This window comes from Leopardus geoffroyi, chromosome B1 (genome assembly GCF_018350155.1).
Source record: "Leopardus geoffroyi isolate Oge1 chromosome B1, O.geoffroyi_Oge1_pat1.0, whole genome shotgun sequence".
Taxonomy (NCBI): domain Eukaryota; kingdom Metazoa; phylum Chordata; class Mammalia; order Carnivora; family Felidae; genus Leopardus; species Leopardus geoffroyi.
Window position 1 is genome coordinate 96705207 of NC_059327.1, and position 16952 is coordinate 96722158.

Sequence of the window (16952 nt, forward strand, 5' to 3'; positions counted from 1 at the left end):
ATCTGAAACTTCACTATGATGAAACCTGATTTGGAAAAATTGTGTTAACTCATCTTTTGTATCCTTATTGCCTAGCACATTTTTTGTCACACTAAAGGACTCGGTGACTGTTACTTGAATTAATAAGCAATCATCTATAAATAAAAGTTAAAAATGCTTGGAACGCCCATATTCATATCTTAGTTCCCATATCAAAGCATGAAGATTTCCAGAACTTTCACTTTGTCAATATCATTAACATGTTTATAAAGTAATGTTTGAAATTCAATACCATGTACTTTGGAGTATATGGTTTTCTTTTTTCTTTTCCTTTTTTTTTTTCCTGAAATGACAGGGAAGGGGGAGGGCTTTTGTGTTTTGTTTTTGTTTTTATTTTGAAAAAATACAGTTCCAACTTTTACTGATGTGTGCCAAACCAAATAAGTTAATTACAGATGGTTACTATACAGTATACGTGAGTAAAGGTCTAAAAGTATAGGTGTGTGTGTGTGTGTGTGTGTGTGTGTGTGTGTGTGTGTGAGAGAGAGAGAGAGAGAGAGAGAGAGAGAGAGAAAGAAGAGAGAGAGAAAGAAGAGAGAGAGAGAGAGAGAGAGAGAGAGAGGTGCAGGCAGACAGACAGACATGGGCTATTAGGGGGATGTTGCTAACCCAAACTAAAATTCTGGAAGACTTTAAAAATCAGTTACACCAGAGCTGAGTTTTGAAGGTCTGTAGGAGTTGGTTTCCTGAAAAAAAGGTAGGGGCCAGGGAGTAGGAGGTTGGGAAGGCATTGCTGGTAGAGGGGGACAGTAGAGATATCAGTGCAAAGGCCTGGAGGCAAAGAATTTGACTCATTTTGGAAACTTAAGACAGTTCTGTGTGACTGGAAGTTAGAATTGGGGGAAGGGTACATACAGAGAGATGAGGATAGAGAAGAGACTGTGGCCAACTTGTGAGCTAGTTTTTCATAATAAGCAGTTTAGATTTTATCCCAAAAATGGTATGATGGAGATCACCAGAGGTGGCCAGAGGACCAGAAATGAGATGCTGTTACTACTGTTAAAAAGAGAAACACACATGAGTGCAGATAACAGTTTAATTACTGAAGTGACACCTGTTGTAGTGTAGAACCTGTATCTCCCAAACCCGTTTTACTTTCCTATTACAATTCTAGCAGAATTTTCTAACAGATTCCAGTTTCCAGTCACCATAAAGAATAGTATCCAATTAAAATAAAAGTTTCCATTGGTCTCTGGCAAATATCATTAATATTGTTAGAGCTATCCCTGAAAGTCAGCTTCTGTCCCTGAAACACATACTTGACTATGATCAATTGATATCCTGAGAAGACACTTTCATTCTTTTGCTTTCAAACCACTACACATTTAACATTAAAATTGAGTTTTCACTGCTTTTTTGAAAATTAATTAAAAAAATTTTATGACATGAAGTTATTTTATGTTTTTAATAGAGTGATCAAAGGAGCCAAAGGTAATATGGGTAGAAAATGAAAACCAGTGTGCCTAAAATAAGAGATTAAAAAAAATTTTTTTTAACGTTTTATTTATTCTTGAGAGAAAGAGAGACAGAGCATGAGTGAGGGAGGGGCACAGCGAGAGAGGGACACAGAATCCAAAGCAGACTCCAGGCTCTGAGCTGTCAGCACAGAGCCCAATGTGGGGCTTGAACTCACAAACCGGGAGATCATGACCTGAGCCAAAGTCGGACACTCAACTGACTGAGCCACCCAGGTGCCCCAAAGAAGAGATATTTTTAAGGCTAGAACTTTAATATTGTGTATCATTATATGTATTCACTCTTATTTCTCATCCCCCACAAGAAAATGTACCTAAACATTTTCATTTTAAACTATTTAAAAATATCTTTAGAAAAGGCCATGGTTGTCTTTAAGTTGTTCTAACACTTTATATATGTTTAATCTTATTTCCTAAAAATTTATTTACATTTTTTTAAATATTTATTTTTGAGAGAGCGAGCACAAGGAGGCGGCGGGGGGGTGGTGGTGGCAAAGAGAGAGGGAGACACAGAATCTGAAGTAGGCTCCAGGCTCTGGGCTGTCAGCACAGAGCCTGATGTGGGGCTCGAGCTCAGAGATTGTGAGATCATGACCTGAGCTGAAGTCGGAAGTTTAACCGACTGAGCCACCGAGGCACCCCTTATTTCTAAAAATTTAATGGTTCTTATGTTTCCAAATTACTATATAGCCTACCATATATATATATTTTTTAAAATCTGTTAATTTATTCCATAGTCCCTTTTGTAAGCTAAAATTTTCTGTTTTTTGAAAGAATTTCATTTTCTGAATTTAATCATTTGGTTCTCTCCTCAACATCTATCATGACACATAAACCCTCGTTCAGTGGTAGAACCCTGAATCCTCCATGTTGAAAGGAAGAATTAATAATAGGTTTAATGGGAGAATTATCTTTCAGCTTTTGTGTTTTTATTCTCTTTAACATTTGACTATTGTGCTCAGTTAAAAAAAATAAAAATGAGGCGCCTGGGTGGCTCAGTCGGTTAAGCCTCCAACTTCAGCCCAGGTCATGATCTCCTGGTTTGTGAGTTCGAGCCCACTTTGGGCTCTGTGCTGACACTCAGAGACTGCAGCCTGCTTCAGGTTCTGTGTCTCCTCCTCTGTCTGCCCCTCCCCTGCTCACACTTTGTGTCTGTCTCTCAATAATAATAAATAAATGTTAAAAAAAAAAAAGATTTATAGTGCTAATGGCTATTTAGCTTATGGAGTAACATAAGTCTAAATAATTGTATTTACTTTATAAGAATTAAAGAATGGCATTTTACTTTTGTGATGTTATTGTTTATACATATAATGTGATTATTTGTAACAAGATTTTTATGAACCAAATCATAAATCATATTCCCATAATCATTCTAAAAGTTGAAGCTTCCCAAGTATTGTTTCTAGTGTATAGTGAATTGGTAGCATATTTAATTATACTGTAAGAAGTTTGAATACCTTACTATAAGTAATAGTGTTATAAAACTGATATGTTAGAATTATTGTTTTTATTTACTTAAATAGGAAATGTTACATGGTCAGAAAAATGTGTTTAAGTCTTAAACTTTTCTTTTCTTGGATAACAATTCTTAAAGCATTGTACTTTTTTCTGCAGATTGATCAGACAGCTGATGCAAGTTTTTTGGGCTGGGTTATTGCTTCATTTAGTCTTGGCCAAATGGTAGCTTCACCTGTATTTGGTTTGTGGTCTAATTATAGACCAAGAAAAGAACCTCTTATTGTCTCCATCTTCATTTCGGTCGTGGCTAACTGCCTCTATGCATATGTCCACGTTCCAGCTTCTCATAATAAATACTACATGTTGGTTGCTCGTGGATTGGTGGGATTTGGAGCAGGTAATATGTATGTATGTATGTATGTATGTGTTTGGCTGTTCAGATTCACATTCACCCTGAATTCACCCTCTCTCATCTGGTATCACCTCATCTCAATCTCATATCTCACAACTCAACATATAGATTTCTCATTGCAAATAGACAAATATCTTTCCTATGATTTTTGCCTTTGTTCATGATATTCCTGTTACCTATAGTTTCTCTATTCTGTTCCCATCATTCTTCATTCTTCAAGATTCTGTTCAAGTTCCACATCTTCCATAAAACTTTCTTAGGTTTACCCTACCCCTTAACAGATCTTTCCCATCTCCAGTATGTCTGTGGAACTTGCTTATATACTGTTTTGCTCTGTTTTCATCTTTTATCACCAACCAGATAGTAAACTTTTTATAATTAGAGACGATTTATGACTTTCTAAAATATTCTGTGGCCTTTCTTGCAGAGTCTCCTGAAAATAATAAGAGCTCAATAAATTTTTTTGAGTCAAATTGTTAGTGGATCTTTTTGTTTCTTATATTACATTTAAGCATGCAGAATTTGTGATGTCTTTGTTTTAAAAATAGTTGTAACGATCAGTAGTTTGCCATTTAGTCAGTGTTTTCTTCATATTTAATAAGAAAAAAAGTTTAACATTTCTGTAATGTCACTTTTTCATTTATTCACATCTTTAATTGTGTTTTCATGTTGCTAAAAGCAAGATTTTCCACTAATTGATACATTTGCTCAATGTATATGCTTTGTATAATCATAGGGAAAAGCAGTGACTATAATATAGATTAATATGTTTGTTTTATATAAAGCCAAATTAAGTGGGATTTTATAAACCAAAGAATATTTTCTTTGACTTTGGATTATTGTGTCTTTTCTTAGGAAATGTAGCAGTTGTTAGATCATACATTTCTGGTGCTACTTCCCTTCAGGAAAGAATAAGTTCCATGGCAAACACAAGTGCATGTCAAGCATTAGGCTTTATTCTAGGTCCAGGTAGGTATTTTTCACTTGTCATTGCTTGAATATGAATTGGGAGAACATTTAAAGTTCAAATGTTAAGTGGAATCCAAGTATAAAACCTCATAGCTAAAAGGAAAAGTAGGGAAGCTAATATTTTTGGTCCAGCAGGAGTCTAGACTCTTTATATGTGTTAACAAATGTTCTCTAAAGTAAATAATATTAGTCCCATTTTACAGATTAGGACATCAAGGCATAAAGAGTCTAAGTAAGTTATTCAGGGTCAGCCAGATAGCAAATGGGAAATATGAGATTTGAACCTAACTCTATCTGTATGTTCTGTGAAATAAATCATTTAGCTTGACATCTCCATTATAGTCAGCTTTTTTTCTTGTCTATTAGAAACAAAATTCTTTAATTTTTTTCTTTTTTACTTTTGGAGAGCAAGTACACCTGTACATGTGCGCAAGTGGGGGAGGGGAAGAGAGCGATGGAAAGAGAATCCCAAGCAGTCTCCGCGCTCAGTGCAGAGACCAATGTGGGGCTCGATCCCATAGCTGTGAGATCATGAGCTGAGCTGAAATCAACAGTTGGATGCAAGGGGGGGCCTGGGTTGCTCAGTCCATTAAGCATACGACTCTTGATTTTGACTGGGGTCATGATCTCACGGTTGGTAACTTAGAGCCCCAAAGCAGGCTCTGTGCTGACAGTGCAGAGTCTGCTTGGGATGCTCTCTCTCTTGCTCTCTCTGCCTCTCTCCTGCTTGTGCTTTCTCTCTCTCACACACAAAATAAGTAAATAAACTTAAAAAAAAAATTGAAAAGCTGGACACTTAACCAACTGAGCCACCCAGATAGCCCAGAAACAAAATTCTTCTGACCGAAGGATTTGAGGAAAGTTATAGGAGATTCTTTACTCTTGTGCTCTTTGCCCATACCTTTCAGACTTTTCTGAGTTTGAAGAAAATGAGAGAATTTTTGAAAGACTACTGAAAGACTGTTCTTCAAAGCCTCCACCCTTTAGCTGAGTGTAAAACAATATTAATAAGATTTAATACTTCCCCAAGACAAGTAAGTTTTTGCTATTAGATAAATTAGTAATTTTTATGCTTAGAAAAACATTGAAGGGACACCTGCGTGGCTCAGTTGGTTAAGCATCCAACTCTTGGTTTCAGCTCATGTCATGATCTCACAGTTTGTGAGTTGCAGAGCCTGCTTGGGATTTTCTCTCTATCCCTCCTTCTCTGCCTCTCTCCCCACCCCTTCTCTCTGTCTCTCTCAAATATAAATTTTTAAAAACCTTAAAAATTTTTAAAGAAGAAAAAAAGAAAAACATTGAAAAATCATATAATTGGTCATGCTTTGAATATTACAGTTATGAATACCATCACTTATCATTAATATCCTACCCTCACCCCTCTTTCCATTACTTTCTTTAAAAATTTTTTTAATGTTTTTTCTTGAGAGAGAGACAGAGAGACAGAGATAACACAGATAGGGGAGAGGCAAAGAGAGAGCGACACACAGAATCCAAAGCAGGCTCCAGGCTCTGAGCTGTCAGCACAGAGCCCGACTCATGACTTGAACCCATGATCCACAGGATCATGACCTGAGTCGACATCGGATGCCCAACCAACTGAGCCACCCAGGTGCCACTCCATTACTTTCTTTTAGAGAGCCAAGAAAAAAGCTCTACAAAAGAGAATCCAATTTATCTTTCACCAAAAATCTAATATTTCAGTTTAGTATTTGGAGTAAAATATACATACAAATGTAGAATAATTGGATCTACTGCCATATCATAAAATGTATGAGGATGTAGTCTGGGTCTTTTCATTTACCACTCTAACCTCAGTATCTAGCACAGAACCTGGTATACACCTGGTATATGTTCTCAGTAAATAAATAAGAAGTATTTTGGAGATTAAATAATGATAAAATAAAAGAGGTAGAGGCATATAATAGATCTCATAGCATTTTAGAACCAGGAATGGCTTAAGAAATTATTTAGCTTAACCCCCTTTATTTCAGAGCCAAGAAAATGGAGGTTCAGAGACAGTATTAGCTATTTCAAAGGCAGACAGGGAATTAGAAAAAAAAAGACCAGCACTAAAATTTATATCACCTTGTTCATTGATTTGCCACATTTTCAACCTGAGAATAAAAGAAATAATCAAAAAGAAAGATTACCTCATTTAAATATTTTGTATTATCTTTAGATGAGTAAATGTAGGCCTGAAAAAGATTAGATGGGCTTTCCTGTAATGACCACATTAACAGCACTAGCATTTATTGAATGTCTACTATTGTTAGATGCTGTCCTAAGTGTTTTATGTGTAATGTCTTACTTCATCCTTACCTTAAGGTTGCAAATTATTGGAAGAGCCAGATATAGAATCTAAATCAGGAAAGCAAACCAGTTCTCTTCCAAGCTGATTTTTGCCACAGATCCAAATCTAAAAATATACATGATTTAAATACCGTATACACAATGATGATTTGAAATATTAACTTAAAATGTGACATTCTACTCCTTATAATTAAATTGTAATTTTATATGGAAGAAATTGGATGATTTAAATTTTCTGTGGAGATTTTTTTAAATAGGAAGATACTGACAAATTGCTTTAGATATAATTCTTTGTGAATGTATATCAGTGTTTCTGAATCTTTTTCTCATTAATGTCCCATTAAGGAGCTTTTTTAGACATTTTTTTCCTAATTCCACAGATCAATTGTATATCTTTTATGGACTATGTGAATATCTATGCTTTATACAGAAAAAGAGTAAATATTTTGTTCCCTTGCCTCTATTGAGATGTGTGATGTAGATGTGAGATTCCACAAAGTTGCTTCCAATTTTGTAGTAAATGTCTTTCACATTTTTTAGCCCTTGCCTCCCACATAATAATTTATCTGTATACATTTTATTTTATATTTTATTAAGTTTTTCAGACTTGTTTTGCACTCATTGGAGAAAAGGGTGTGACATGGGATGCCATTAAGCTGCAGATAAATATGTACACAGCACCAGTTTTACTTGGCGCATTCCTGGGAGTTTTAAATATTATTCTGATCCTTACTCTATTAAGGTAAATCAGATAGAAATTATAAAACTACTTGTGTAGATTGTGAAATTAAATAAGCATGATCATTATTGGAAGATAATTATTCCTATGAAGTCTTTATTTGGTTTTTGATGTCTATAGTTGTGTTCATGTTTTTTGATCAGCTAATGCATCTAGTACTTGTAACTGAAATAATAGGCAATCTGATAAATGAGACTAGATTATAAAGTCTTTGAAGATTCAAAGTTTGGTCTTGATTTACTAACTGTAGGTTTCTAAGTACGGGAATGGCATGAAAGCACAGTTTTAAGTAGATTAATGATTGGTATCAACCTTAAATACAAAAGTTACTTATATCTTTTATTTACTAGAAGAAATTTTATAAAACTACAGAAGTTTTATTACTTTGTATTTCTTTGCAGTGCTTTATTGAAGGCCCCAAAAATGTTTATAACAAATGTTTAAAATCACCGGAAAACTTTAAATATTTATTAAGGTAGTTCATGTATGCTTTTGGATGAATATTGGATTGAATATTATGCTTCATTTTATATGATAAGATAATAAGAATTATAACTTGTATCTTTTAAATTTTGTTGGTTATACCTCATTGGTAATAATTTCATTACTTAGCAGTTAGTAAAAGAAACTATATCAGAATGTGAAAAAATAAAGAAGGCTACTAATAAATTAAAGCCATTTATCTATCATAGTAAGTCTTTCATAGATGCAATATTTATGTTTTTCTTTTTAAGAGAACATCGTGTGGATGACTCAGGACGACAGTGTAAAAATGTTAATTTTGAAGAAGGTACTATGACCCTTTTGACTAAATTACTATAACATTATCAAAGTGTTTCCGATTATTCTGACTGTTTGGTATTTACTTGGATTTGCTTCTGAAAACAGTACAATGGGTGATTGGGGTAGGATCTTCAAAGTTAAAAGTTACCTAAATTAATAATTTTTTTAAAAGGCCTTCCCAGATCAGTTATTTGGTGTTCATGGCTGGCAAGATTAAAAGCATTGCTAAAAATCACTTCATCTTCTTTGCAAAGAGCCAGTATCCTAAAACCCTACAGTTCTTTAGAATGATTTCTGCAACCTTCCTATAAAATGTATCTTTCTGTTTCAAGCATTTCTTGCTCCCTTAATCATGGAAATAGGTTTCTCTTTTGTATTTTTATTCTTTTGGTACACGCTACAAATGTACATTTTCATCCCTTAGATCTTTCTCTGACTTAGAAGTAAGTAACCAATCTGGTCAGTAGGTATGTCTTCCTAAGTAAACCCTTATTTAAGTACTAATTATATTCTCCATGGGGAGTGTCCCCCTCTGTACAAAAGATTGCAACTCAGTTCTTGCCTTTAAGGAGTTTGTTCCTGGGAGTTTTAAATATTAGAAAAGTTGTGGAAAAGACATAGTATCTTCTATAGCCATTTTATTTAATTTTCACAACAAAACTAGTGGAAGGAAAGTTGAAAGTAGGGTAGAGAGCAGACTGGTGAAGAATGTTAGTAACTTTTTGAGAAAAAGGAGAAGTATGACAGTAGTCAGATTTCAGGTGAGACTAGTCCAGATGTGTGAAGACCTGAACTAGGGCAGCAACTAAGAATGGAAAAGAGACAGATGTGAGTTTTTGAAGAAAAAAAAATTAAGATTCTTGATAGATTGGATAGGAATTATTAAGGAATAGAGGGAGTTGTTGAAGATGTCTGTCAGGTTTTGAGTCTAGATAAGTGAAAGAATGGGAGAGAACAAGAATTTAGGAAAGGACATTCGCTGAACAGAGAAAATGATTTCAGTTTGAATCAAGCTAAATATACTGCTACACTAGAACAGCGAGAAAATGCCAGAGGCATTTGTAATTTTGGCTTTAGAGATCAAAGCTAGAGATACAAATTTCAGAGTAAGCCAGTGAAAAACACGACAGCAACAAAGAGAGAGTGAAAGAAAATAGGAAAGGGAGGGGTACATGCATCAAGTGTGACAAAATATTGTTGAATATAGGGGCTGAATATATATTTCATATTTTTCAAAATAAAAAATGAAAGAAAAGAAAGAATGGTGAGGAAGTGCCCGCAGGGGGTATAAGCCGCTTTTTTTTTAAAGGTGAAAAATAGGGTACTAACTTAAAAGACCTATCAGGTAAAAGGAATGAGCAAGTTAAGGAGGGTGAGTTTGAGGTGCTGAGAAAGATACGTAAGAAGCAAAATCTTTCAGAAGTTGGAAGGGGGTAGCAATATCGATTAGGACTTCATGGAGTTTAATGTGCTTCAAAAACACCTGGAAACCTTGTTAAAATGGGTTCTGATTCAGTAGGCCTTGGTGGGGGAGGGGTCTAAGTGGGTTGTCAGATTAAATACAGGATGCCCAGGAGAATCTGAATACTTTTTTAGTATAAATATGTCCCGGCTGGGTAATTTTGGATTTCAGATAAGGAACAAATGATCTTTTAGTATAGATATGCCTCAAATATTTCATGGGACATTCTTATATTTAAATTTCAAATTTTGCATGGAAAATACTTAAAATTATTGTTTATCACAAATTCAAACTTAACTGAGTATCCTGTATTTTTATTTACTAAATCTGGCAAACCTAGTGAGATTCTGAGAATCTACATTTATAGTAAGCTATCATGGGAGCTGATGCTACTGGTCTAAGGACCATGGCAAAGATTTGGAACTATACTGCCTAATATGGTGGCTGCCAGCCACATTTGGCTATTTAAATTTAAATTAAGCTAAATTACATTGAAGAAATTCCTCAGTCACACTAGTAACACTGTAAGTGTTTAATTACGGGTCTGTGGCTAGTGGCTGTTTGGACAGCACAGAGAAAGAACATTTCCATCATGTCAGAGTTCTATTGCACAACACTGCCCTAAAGCACAAATGAGAGTTTAGAAAGACCAGATCTATTTTCTTTCATAATATTTCTAGGTACTTCAAAATAATTTCTAAAACAGAAATCATTCTTAAATTTCAGTAAATATTGGGGCGCCTGGGTGGCTCAGTCAGTTAAGTGTCTGACCTTGGCTCAGGTCATAAACTCACGGTCCGTGAGTTCAGGCCCCGCGTTGGGGGCTGACAGCTCAGAGCCTGGATCCTGTTTCAGATTCTGTGTCTCCCTCTTTCTGTCTCCTCCCCCGCTCATGCACTGTTTCTCTTTTCTCAAAAATAAATAAATGTTAAAAAAAAATTAAAAATTTTTTTCAGTAAATATTTAAATAAAATATTTCTGCTTTTCCCTATTATTAAAAATGTTATAATTGGATAGGATCATAATTGCTAATTACATAGTTTTTGAATCAATATATTAGTGTAGTCTTTTCCTAAAATTCTTATAATTTTGATACCCAGTCAATCCTCACAATCTAGGATGCAACATTTCTGAGCTTTCCCACTGAAGCCAGCACTGGGTAGAGGCTGCAGGAAACTAACCATATATGATGCAAACTCCAGTCTAACTTGGAGCAATGTTGCTTTTTAATTCAAAGGAGTAAAGACTGGGTTCAAGGTGGTAATAGAGAATCAGGCAGGTCTGTCCCGAGTAATATAAGGTCCACAAGGACCAGAGTCTATCCCGGAAAAGGATCTGGACAAAGGTGACCAGTTTTCTTTGTGCCATTAGAAAGGGAGGTCATAACTCTTTGTTGAGTGTTCAGGGTGCTTAATTGTCCCCAGATATAGCAGACTATTTCCAACTCTCATTTATTATTGGAGGAGGAACTCCTTGTCAGGAATCCTGAGATATAAAGGGAAACGCTGTTATGAGAAAAATTATAGAAACTTACTGTATCTTGGGAAAGTAGCCCCGTGCCCCCTGCTGGTGTTACATACACACTTAAAGATAGCATAAAATGAAAACATTATTGAATTACTTGTTTGGTTTACTCTGAATAAGTAGGTAAATTGTAAAATAGCATGACAAATGTATATAAGTAGGTGTATTTCGCTTCATACTTCTCAGTTATATAAGGAATAACTAATATTGAGTATGTAGCTTAATACATAGTTTAAGATAAGTCAATACACTCACTTCCAAAGCACCATCAAATCTTGGTGGTAATTTACAAAATATATTTCCTTGCAAAAATATAAATGATAATATAAGGATTTTTTGAAAACTGTGGTAATAACGTATAAGGATATTTACTCATACTAATTTCACATAACATTGAAATTCAAAATACATATCCACTGAAGTGAATCACAGAACTAGCTGATTTAATAAACTATGAAAAAATCCTCATAAATTTAAGATTTAGGTAAAATAGAAAAAAAACTTGCAGTAGAAATTTAAAGCAAATATATTTAGAATGAGCTCATTTTATAGAATTTTATAAAATATATTCCTATTTTGGATCAAGAGACAACAAATAGAAAATCTGAGTATTTCCTATAGATAACAGAATTGAAGTATATCTCCTGGGAAGAAAATTCACGTTATTTTTAAAAGCCATTTTGGCGCGCCTTGGTGGCTCAGTCGATTAAGCGTCTGACTTCGGCTCAGGTCATGATCTTGCGGTCCATGGGTTCAGCCCTGTGTCTGTTCTGTGTTGACAGCTCAGAGCCTGGACCCTGCTTCAGATTCTGTGTCTCCCTCTCTCTCTGCCCCTCCCCTTCTCGTGCTCTGTCTCTTTCAAAAATAAATAAAGATTAAAAAAAATTTTTTAAGCTATTTAAAAATTACTTCTATGGTATAAATTGTTACTTTTAAACCACTTAGAAGCCTAAAAGGGATTTTAAATATTTAGTCACAGAATTTGCTACATATAGTTTCTACATTATTTTAGTGTCATAAGAAAAATTAGATGTTTAAGTAATACAATTTTTCTCCTGTTTATTATAGCAAGTACAGATGAAGTTCAGTTTCCCCAAGGAGATATTGATCAAGTTGCTGTTTTGGCCACCAATGTTCTGTTTTTTGTGGTTCTATTTATCTTTGCCCTTTTTGAAACGTAAGTTTTATTCTGTCTTCATTTATATCATATTATGTAAATCATCTGTATTTCTTAATGCAATATTAATAGGCTTATCGATATTCTCAGAAACTTTATGGAAGGCATATGTTTTGTCATGATGTAAAAAGTATACATAAATTTTATGCTTTTAACCTGAATATAGTTAATTCTCTGTCTATAATATTACTTTATCTTTCCTCCCTTTCTTGGAAATTTATGATAAATATAGTTATAAAACTTTAGTGCCATGAGTAAATTAACTTTAAGCTATATAACTCTCTATGTATATGGAGTTCAGCCTGGCAGTGTTAACTCTATTTAATATCTGATCCTGATCCTGAAAAAAAAACTAGTTTGATATATTACAAAATCTCTGCCTTGTGTAAGCTTTGTTGATCTTTAATTATCATATGGCTTTTTTATTTTTAAAATGCCTTTCCATTATGTTATAAAAATAATATATTCTTGGTGTAAATATGCTAAACACTGCGACCGTATTTCCATATCCATTCCTTTCCCTGGAAGTAACCACTGCTAATACATTATTGTGTAATTTTTCAAATATTTTTTCTATACAACTGTAAGTACTAGTAGTACTTACATGTGTAAGTACTCATATGTGCTATAATGTGTGTGTGTCTATTAAATCAACATAGACTATGTGACATTATCATTTGAAAATTTGGTTTATTCTTTTGTCAATACGTTGTAACATTTTTATGCCAATACATATAGATTTGCTTGATTTTTATTTTTTTTAGTTTATTTTTATTTTAATTTTTTTTTCAACGTTTATTTTATTTTTGGGACAGAGAGAGACAGAGCATGAACGGGGGAGGGGCAGAGAGAGAGGGAGACACAGAATCGGAAACAGGCTCCAGGCTCCAAGCCATCAGCCCAGAGCCCGACGCGGGGCTCAAACTCACGGACCGCGAGATCGTGACCTGGCTGAAGTCGGACGCTTAACCGACTGCGCCACCCAGGCGCCCCAGTTTATTTTTATTTTAAAAATTTTTGAGATATGTGAAAGTTTCAGTTCATTTGATTTTGGGAGCATTTTTAAAAATTGTGGTAAAATGCACATAACATAAAATACATCATTTTAACTATTTTTAACCATACAATTCAGTGGCATTGAGTGTATTCACAAATGTTGTACAACCATAACCCCTATCCATTTCCAGAATCTTTATGATTCCATACAGAAGCTCTATACCCATTAAACAGTAACTCCCCATTCCCCCTCACCCAGCTCCTGGGAGCCTTTATTCTACTTTTTCCAATCTAGGTACCTATATAAATGGAATCATACAACACATTTCCTTTTGTCCTTTGTGCCTCGCTTATTTCACTTAGCATGATGTTTTTAAATGTTCATTCCTGTTATAGCATGTATCTGAATTTCATACCTTTTAATGGCTAAAAAATATTCCATAGTCTATATATACCAATTTCATTTATTCATTCATCTATTGATGGACATTTGGGTTATTTCCACCTGTGGGCTATTGTGAATAATGCTATGATGCTGTGATGAATGTTGGTGTACAAGTATCTGTTTAAGTCTCTGCTTTCAGTTCTTTTGGTTGTACACCCAGAAGTGGATTTGCTGGATGATATAGTAATTCTATGTTTAAGATATTTAGAATTCACCAAACCATTTTCCACATCAGCTGTTCTGATTTTAAAATTTAAAATGGTGGTGTTCTTTTGTTTTTAAAGAATGAATATTTTAAATATATTTCAATTCCATTTTGCATCCAGTTAACAGAGGAGATACAAAATAGGAAACGAAGCTTGGCAAGGAAGGAGACAGATAGTCAAATAAAGGAAGAGCAACATTCAGAGGTAGGAAGAGAGATATATACATTCAAAGATAGTGATAAAAGAGACTAAGGAAGAGAAAAAGTCCAAGTTTCTAATAACCTAATAATAGTAACATTACTACTATTATATTATTACTTATTTCGATGAAATAAAAAAGAAACCACTTTAAACCAAATTTAACCACGATTAGTTAGTTAGAAGGGTAGGAATTATGGTTGGTTTATTTCTTTTCCTGTCTTTTAGACTTTCTGCAATATGGATATGTTACTTATATAATTAAAATAAATATTAGTAAATAAAAATACAATCAAACTTAGTAGTTTGTGGATGTAACAACTAAATGTGTTAAAAAATTTTTATATAGAGAGCTGGTATCTTTGCTAAAAGAGATGCAAATTCTTGAATGTGTCAGTATCATTATTAAAGCTTCTATTTCACTTTTATAATGACTATGATTTAAATAAATAACAATAATTTGTTTTTCTTAGCATCGTTACTCCATTAACAATGGATATGTATGCCTGGACTCGAGAACAAGCTGTATTATATGATGGAATAATACTTGCTGCTCTTGGAGTTGAGGCAATTCTTATTTTCATGGGGGTTAAATTACTTTCCAAGAAGTAAGTTATGTGTCTTTGGTTTTGTTTCACTCAATTTTAAAATACGCTTTTAAAAAAGTCTTTTTTTGGGCTCCTGGGTGGCTCAGTCGGTTAGGCGGCCGACTTCGGCTCAGGTCATGATCTCACGGTCCGTGAGTTTGAGCCCCGCGTCGGGCTGTGTGCTGACGGCTCAGAGCCTGGAGCCTGTTTCAGATTCTGTGTCTCCCTCTCTCTCACCCTCCCCCGTTCATGCTCTGTCTCTCTCTGTCTCAAAAAAAATAAATAAACGTTAAAAAAAAAAAATTAAAAAAAAAAAAGTCTTTTTTTAAAAGGGAAACATGGAATGAATCCAACATCTCACATCACCTTCAGAATACCTACAAGCCTTCACATCTTTCCAACCTGATCTCCCATTGAGAAGCTAACAATGTAAACAAATGTTATCTCTCCATTGAAAGCTAATAATATAAACAAATATGTTAGTAAAATAAAATAATAAAGCTTTTCTCTCATTATATATTAGTTTTAGTACTTGAGTGTTTGCGAACAGATTTAAAGTTTATTAAGGGAGCACATATTTCTATACCATATGGTATATTCTTTGGTAAAGCAAGATATTTTACCAAGTGAATTAATTGTCTTCTAATGTATCTTTTGTATATTATGTTTTATTTAAAGTATTTCTAAAAGTGTATTTTATAAAACTTTGTTCTGCTGTATATATATGTATGTGTATATATGTATATGTATATATTTATATATGTTATATGTGTGTATATGTATGTTATGCAACAGAAAGGATTTAGTGGTTAAGTCTGGAAAATTGTGTTTAAAATTGCCAAACTTCTTTATCTAAAACTTCCAAATCTTCAGTACTTATATATATTATCATAATGACAAATATATTATGTAGCATAATATAGTTACTGTACAAAGTTGTTTGTAGCTTTGACTATAGACCATTATTTTAAAGAAGCATTTTGTAAAGCTACAACCATAAAAAACACGCTTTGGGGGAAGTGTTTGTATAAAATTAAATTCATTCATGTTGTCCGAGATGAGACATTCGTTGATGAATTTAAGCAATCCTAACAATTTAATTATTCTTAAAATATTTTAATGATACTTTAGAATTTTATAACGTTCTAAAATCAATTAACACATCTTGATTCAGTGTGTCAGGTTATGTGCAATGGGGGGGTACTATGAAGATTCCTGTGTGTATAAAGCCAAGAAGCAGGGACAAGATACAGATATAGAAATAGACATAGATTTATATTCAAAATTAAATAACAGTAAATGCATTACATCTTGCTATAGAAATAGGTATTCTTACAGATTGTCCAATTCCATACCTTCAGAGAGCTTGTGTTATATTGGGTGGGAAAACCAATAAACAAAAATATGAAGTCAGGTAATGGTAAATACTGTGAAGAAGAATGGAGCAGAGGAAGAGAATAAAGAGTAGCAAGAGCAGGGTTGGGAGAGAGAGTGGCAGTGTTATTTCGACTGACTGCTCTAGGAAGGCATGTTTGAAGAAGTTACATCCAATCAGAGACCTCAACAAAGTCAGAAAACAGTCATGCAGGGGGTCTGGAACTCTCTTCTTCCAGAAGACTGAGCTTTGTGTGTTTAAGGAAAAAGCAGAAAGGCAAGTTTGGCCAGAGCAGGAAAGAAATGGCAATGGGAAAAGATCAGGTTGGAAAGATGTGAATCCTAGGTATTCTGAAGGTGATGTGAGGTGTTTGGGTTTATTTTGTTTTAGGAAGTCGTTGGTCTTGTTTGTAAATTTCATTTTTTTATTATGGAAAATTTCTAACATATACAAAGGTGTAGATAGCATCATGTACTGAATTTCTAATATCCATTACCCAGCTTCAATGATTACCAATCCTTGAATAATTGTGATTCATTTATATAGTTCTACCCACTCCACACTCCCTATCCCCTATACCTAGATTATTTTGAAGTCTGTCCCAGATATCATTTCATATCTTCCATAAATATTTCAGTATGTATCTCTAAAAGTTCATGATGACATTATCACATCTAAAAATGGTAACAGTGATTTCTAAATATCATCAAATATCCAGGCAGTATTCAAGTTTTCTCCACTGGTTTAAATGTTTTTTAAATTTACTTTGTTTTGTTTCATATTGTTTTATT

The 16952-nt window shown here is 33.9% G+C and overlaps 1 protein-coding gene across 7 annotated transcripts in view; it reads left to right on the forward strand.

The window, feature by feature from the left end:
• MFSD8 (major facilitator superfamily domain containing 8) overlaps window positions 1–16952 on the forward strand; it is a 163696-nt gene that overhangs the window by 96263 nt on the left and 50481 nt on the right. For 5 of the 7 annotated variants that reach the window (XR_006709903.1, XM_045468015.1, XM_045467976.1 and 2 more), the window contains 6 exons: window positions 3132–3372; window positions 4243–4356; window positions 7267–7411; window positions 8143–8198; window positions 12246–12354; window positions 14673–14807. Coding sequence is in view for 6 of the 7 variants with exons in the window: in XM_045468015.1 (XP_045323971.1) it covers window positions 3132–3372; window positions 4243–4356; window positions 7267–7411; window positions 8143–8198; window positions 12246–12354; window positions 14673–14807 (800 nt within the window). In the remaining variant the exon portion in view is untranslated. The remainder of the gene's footprint in view (window positions 1–3131; window positions 3373–4242; window positions 4357–7266; window positions 7412–8142; window positions 8199–12245; window positions 12355–14672; window positions 14808–16952) is intronic. The other 2 variants (XM_045468000.1, XM_045468022.1) reach the window with 2 other exon arrangements.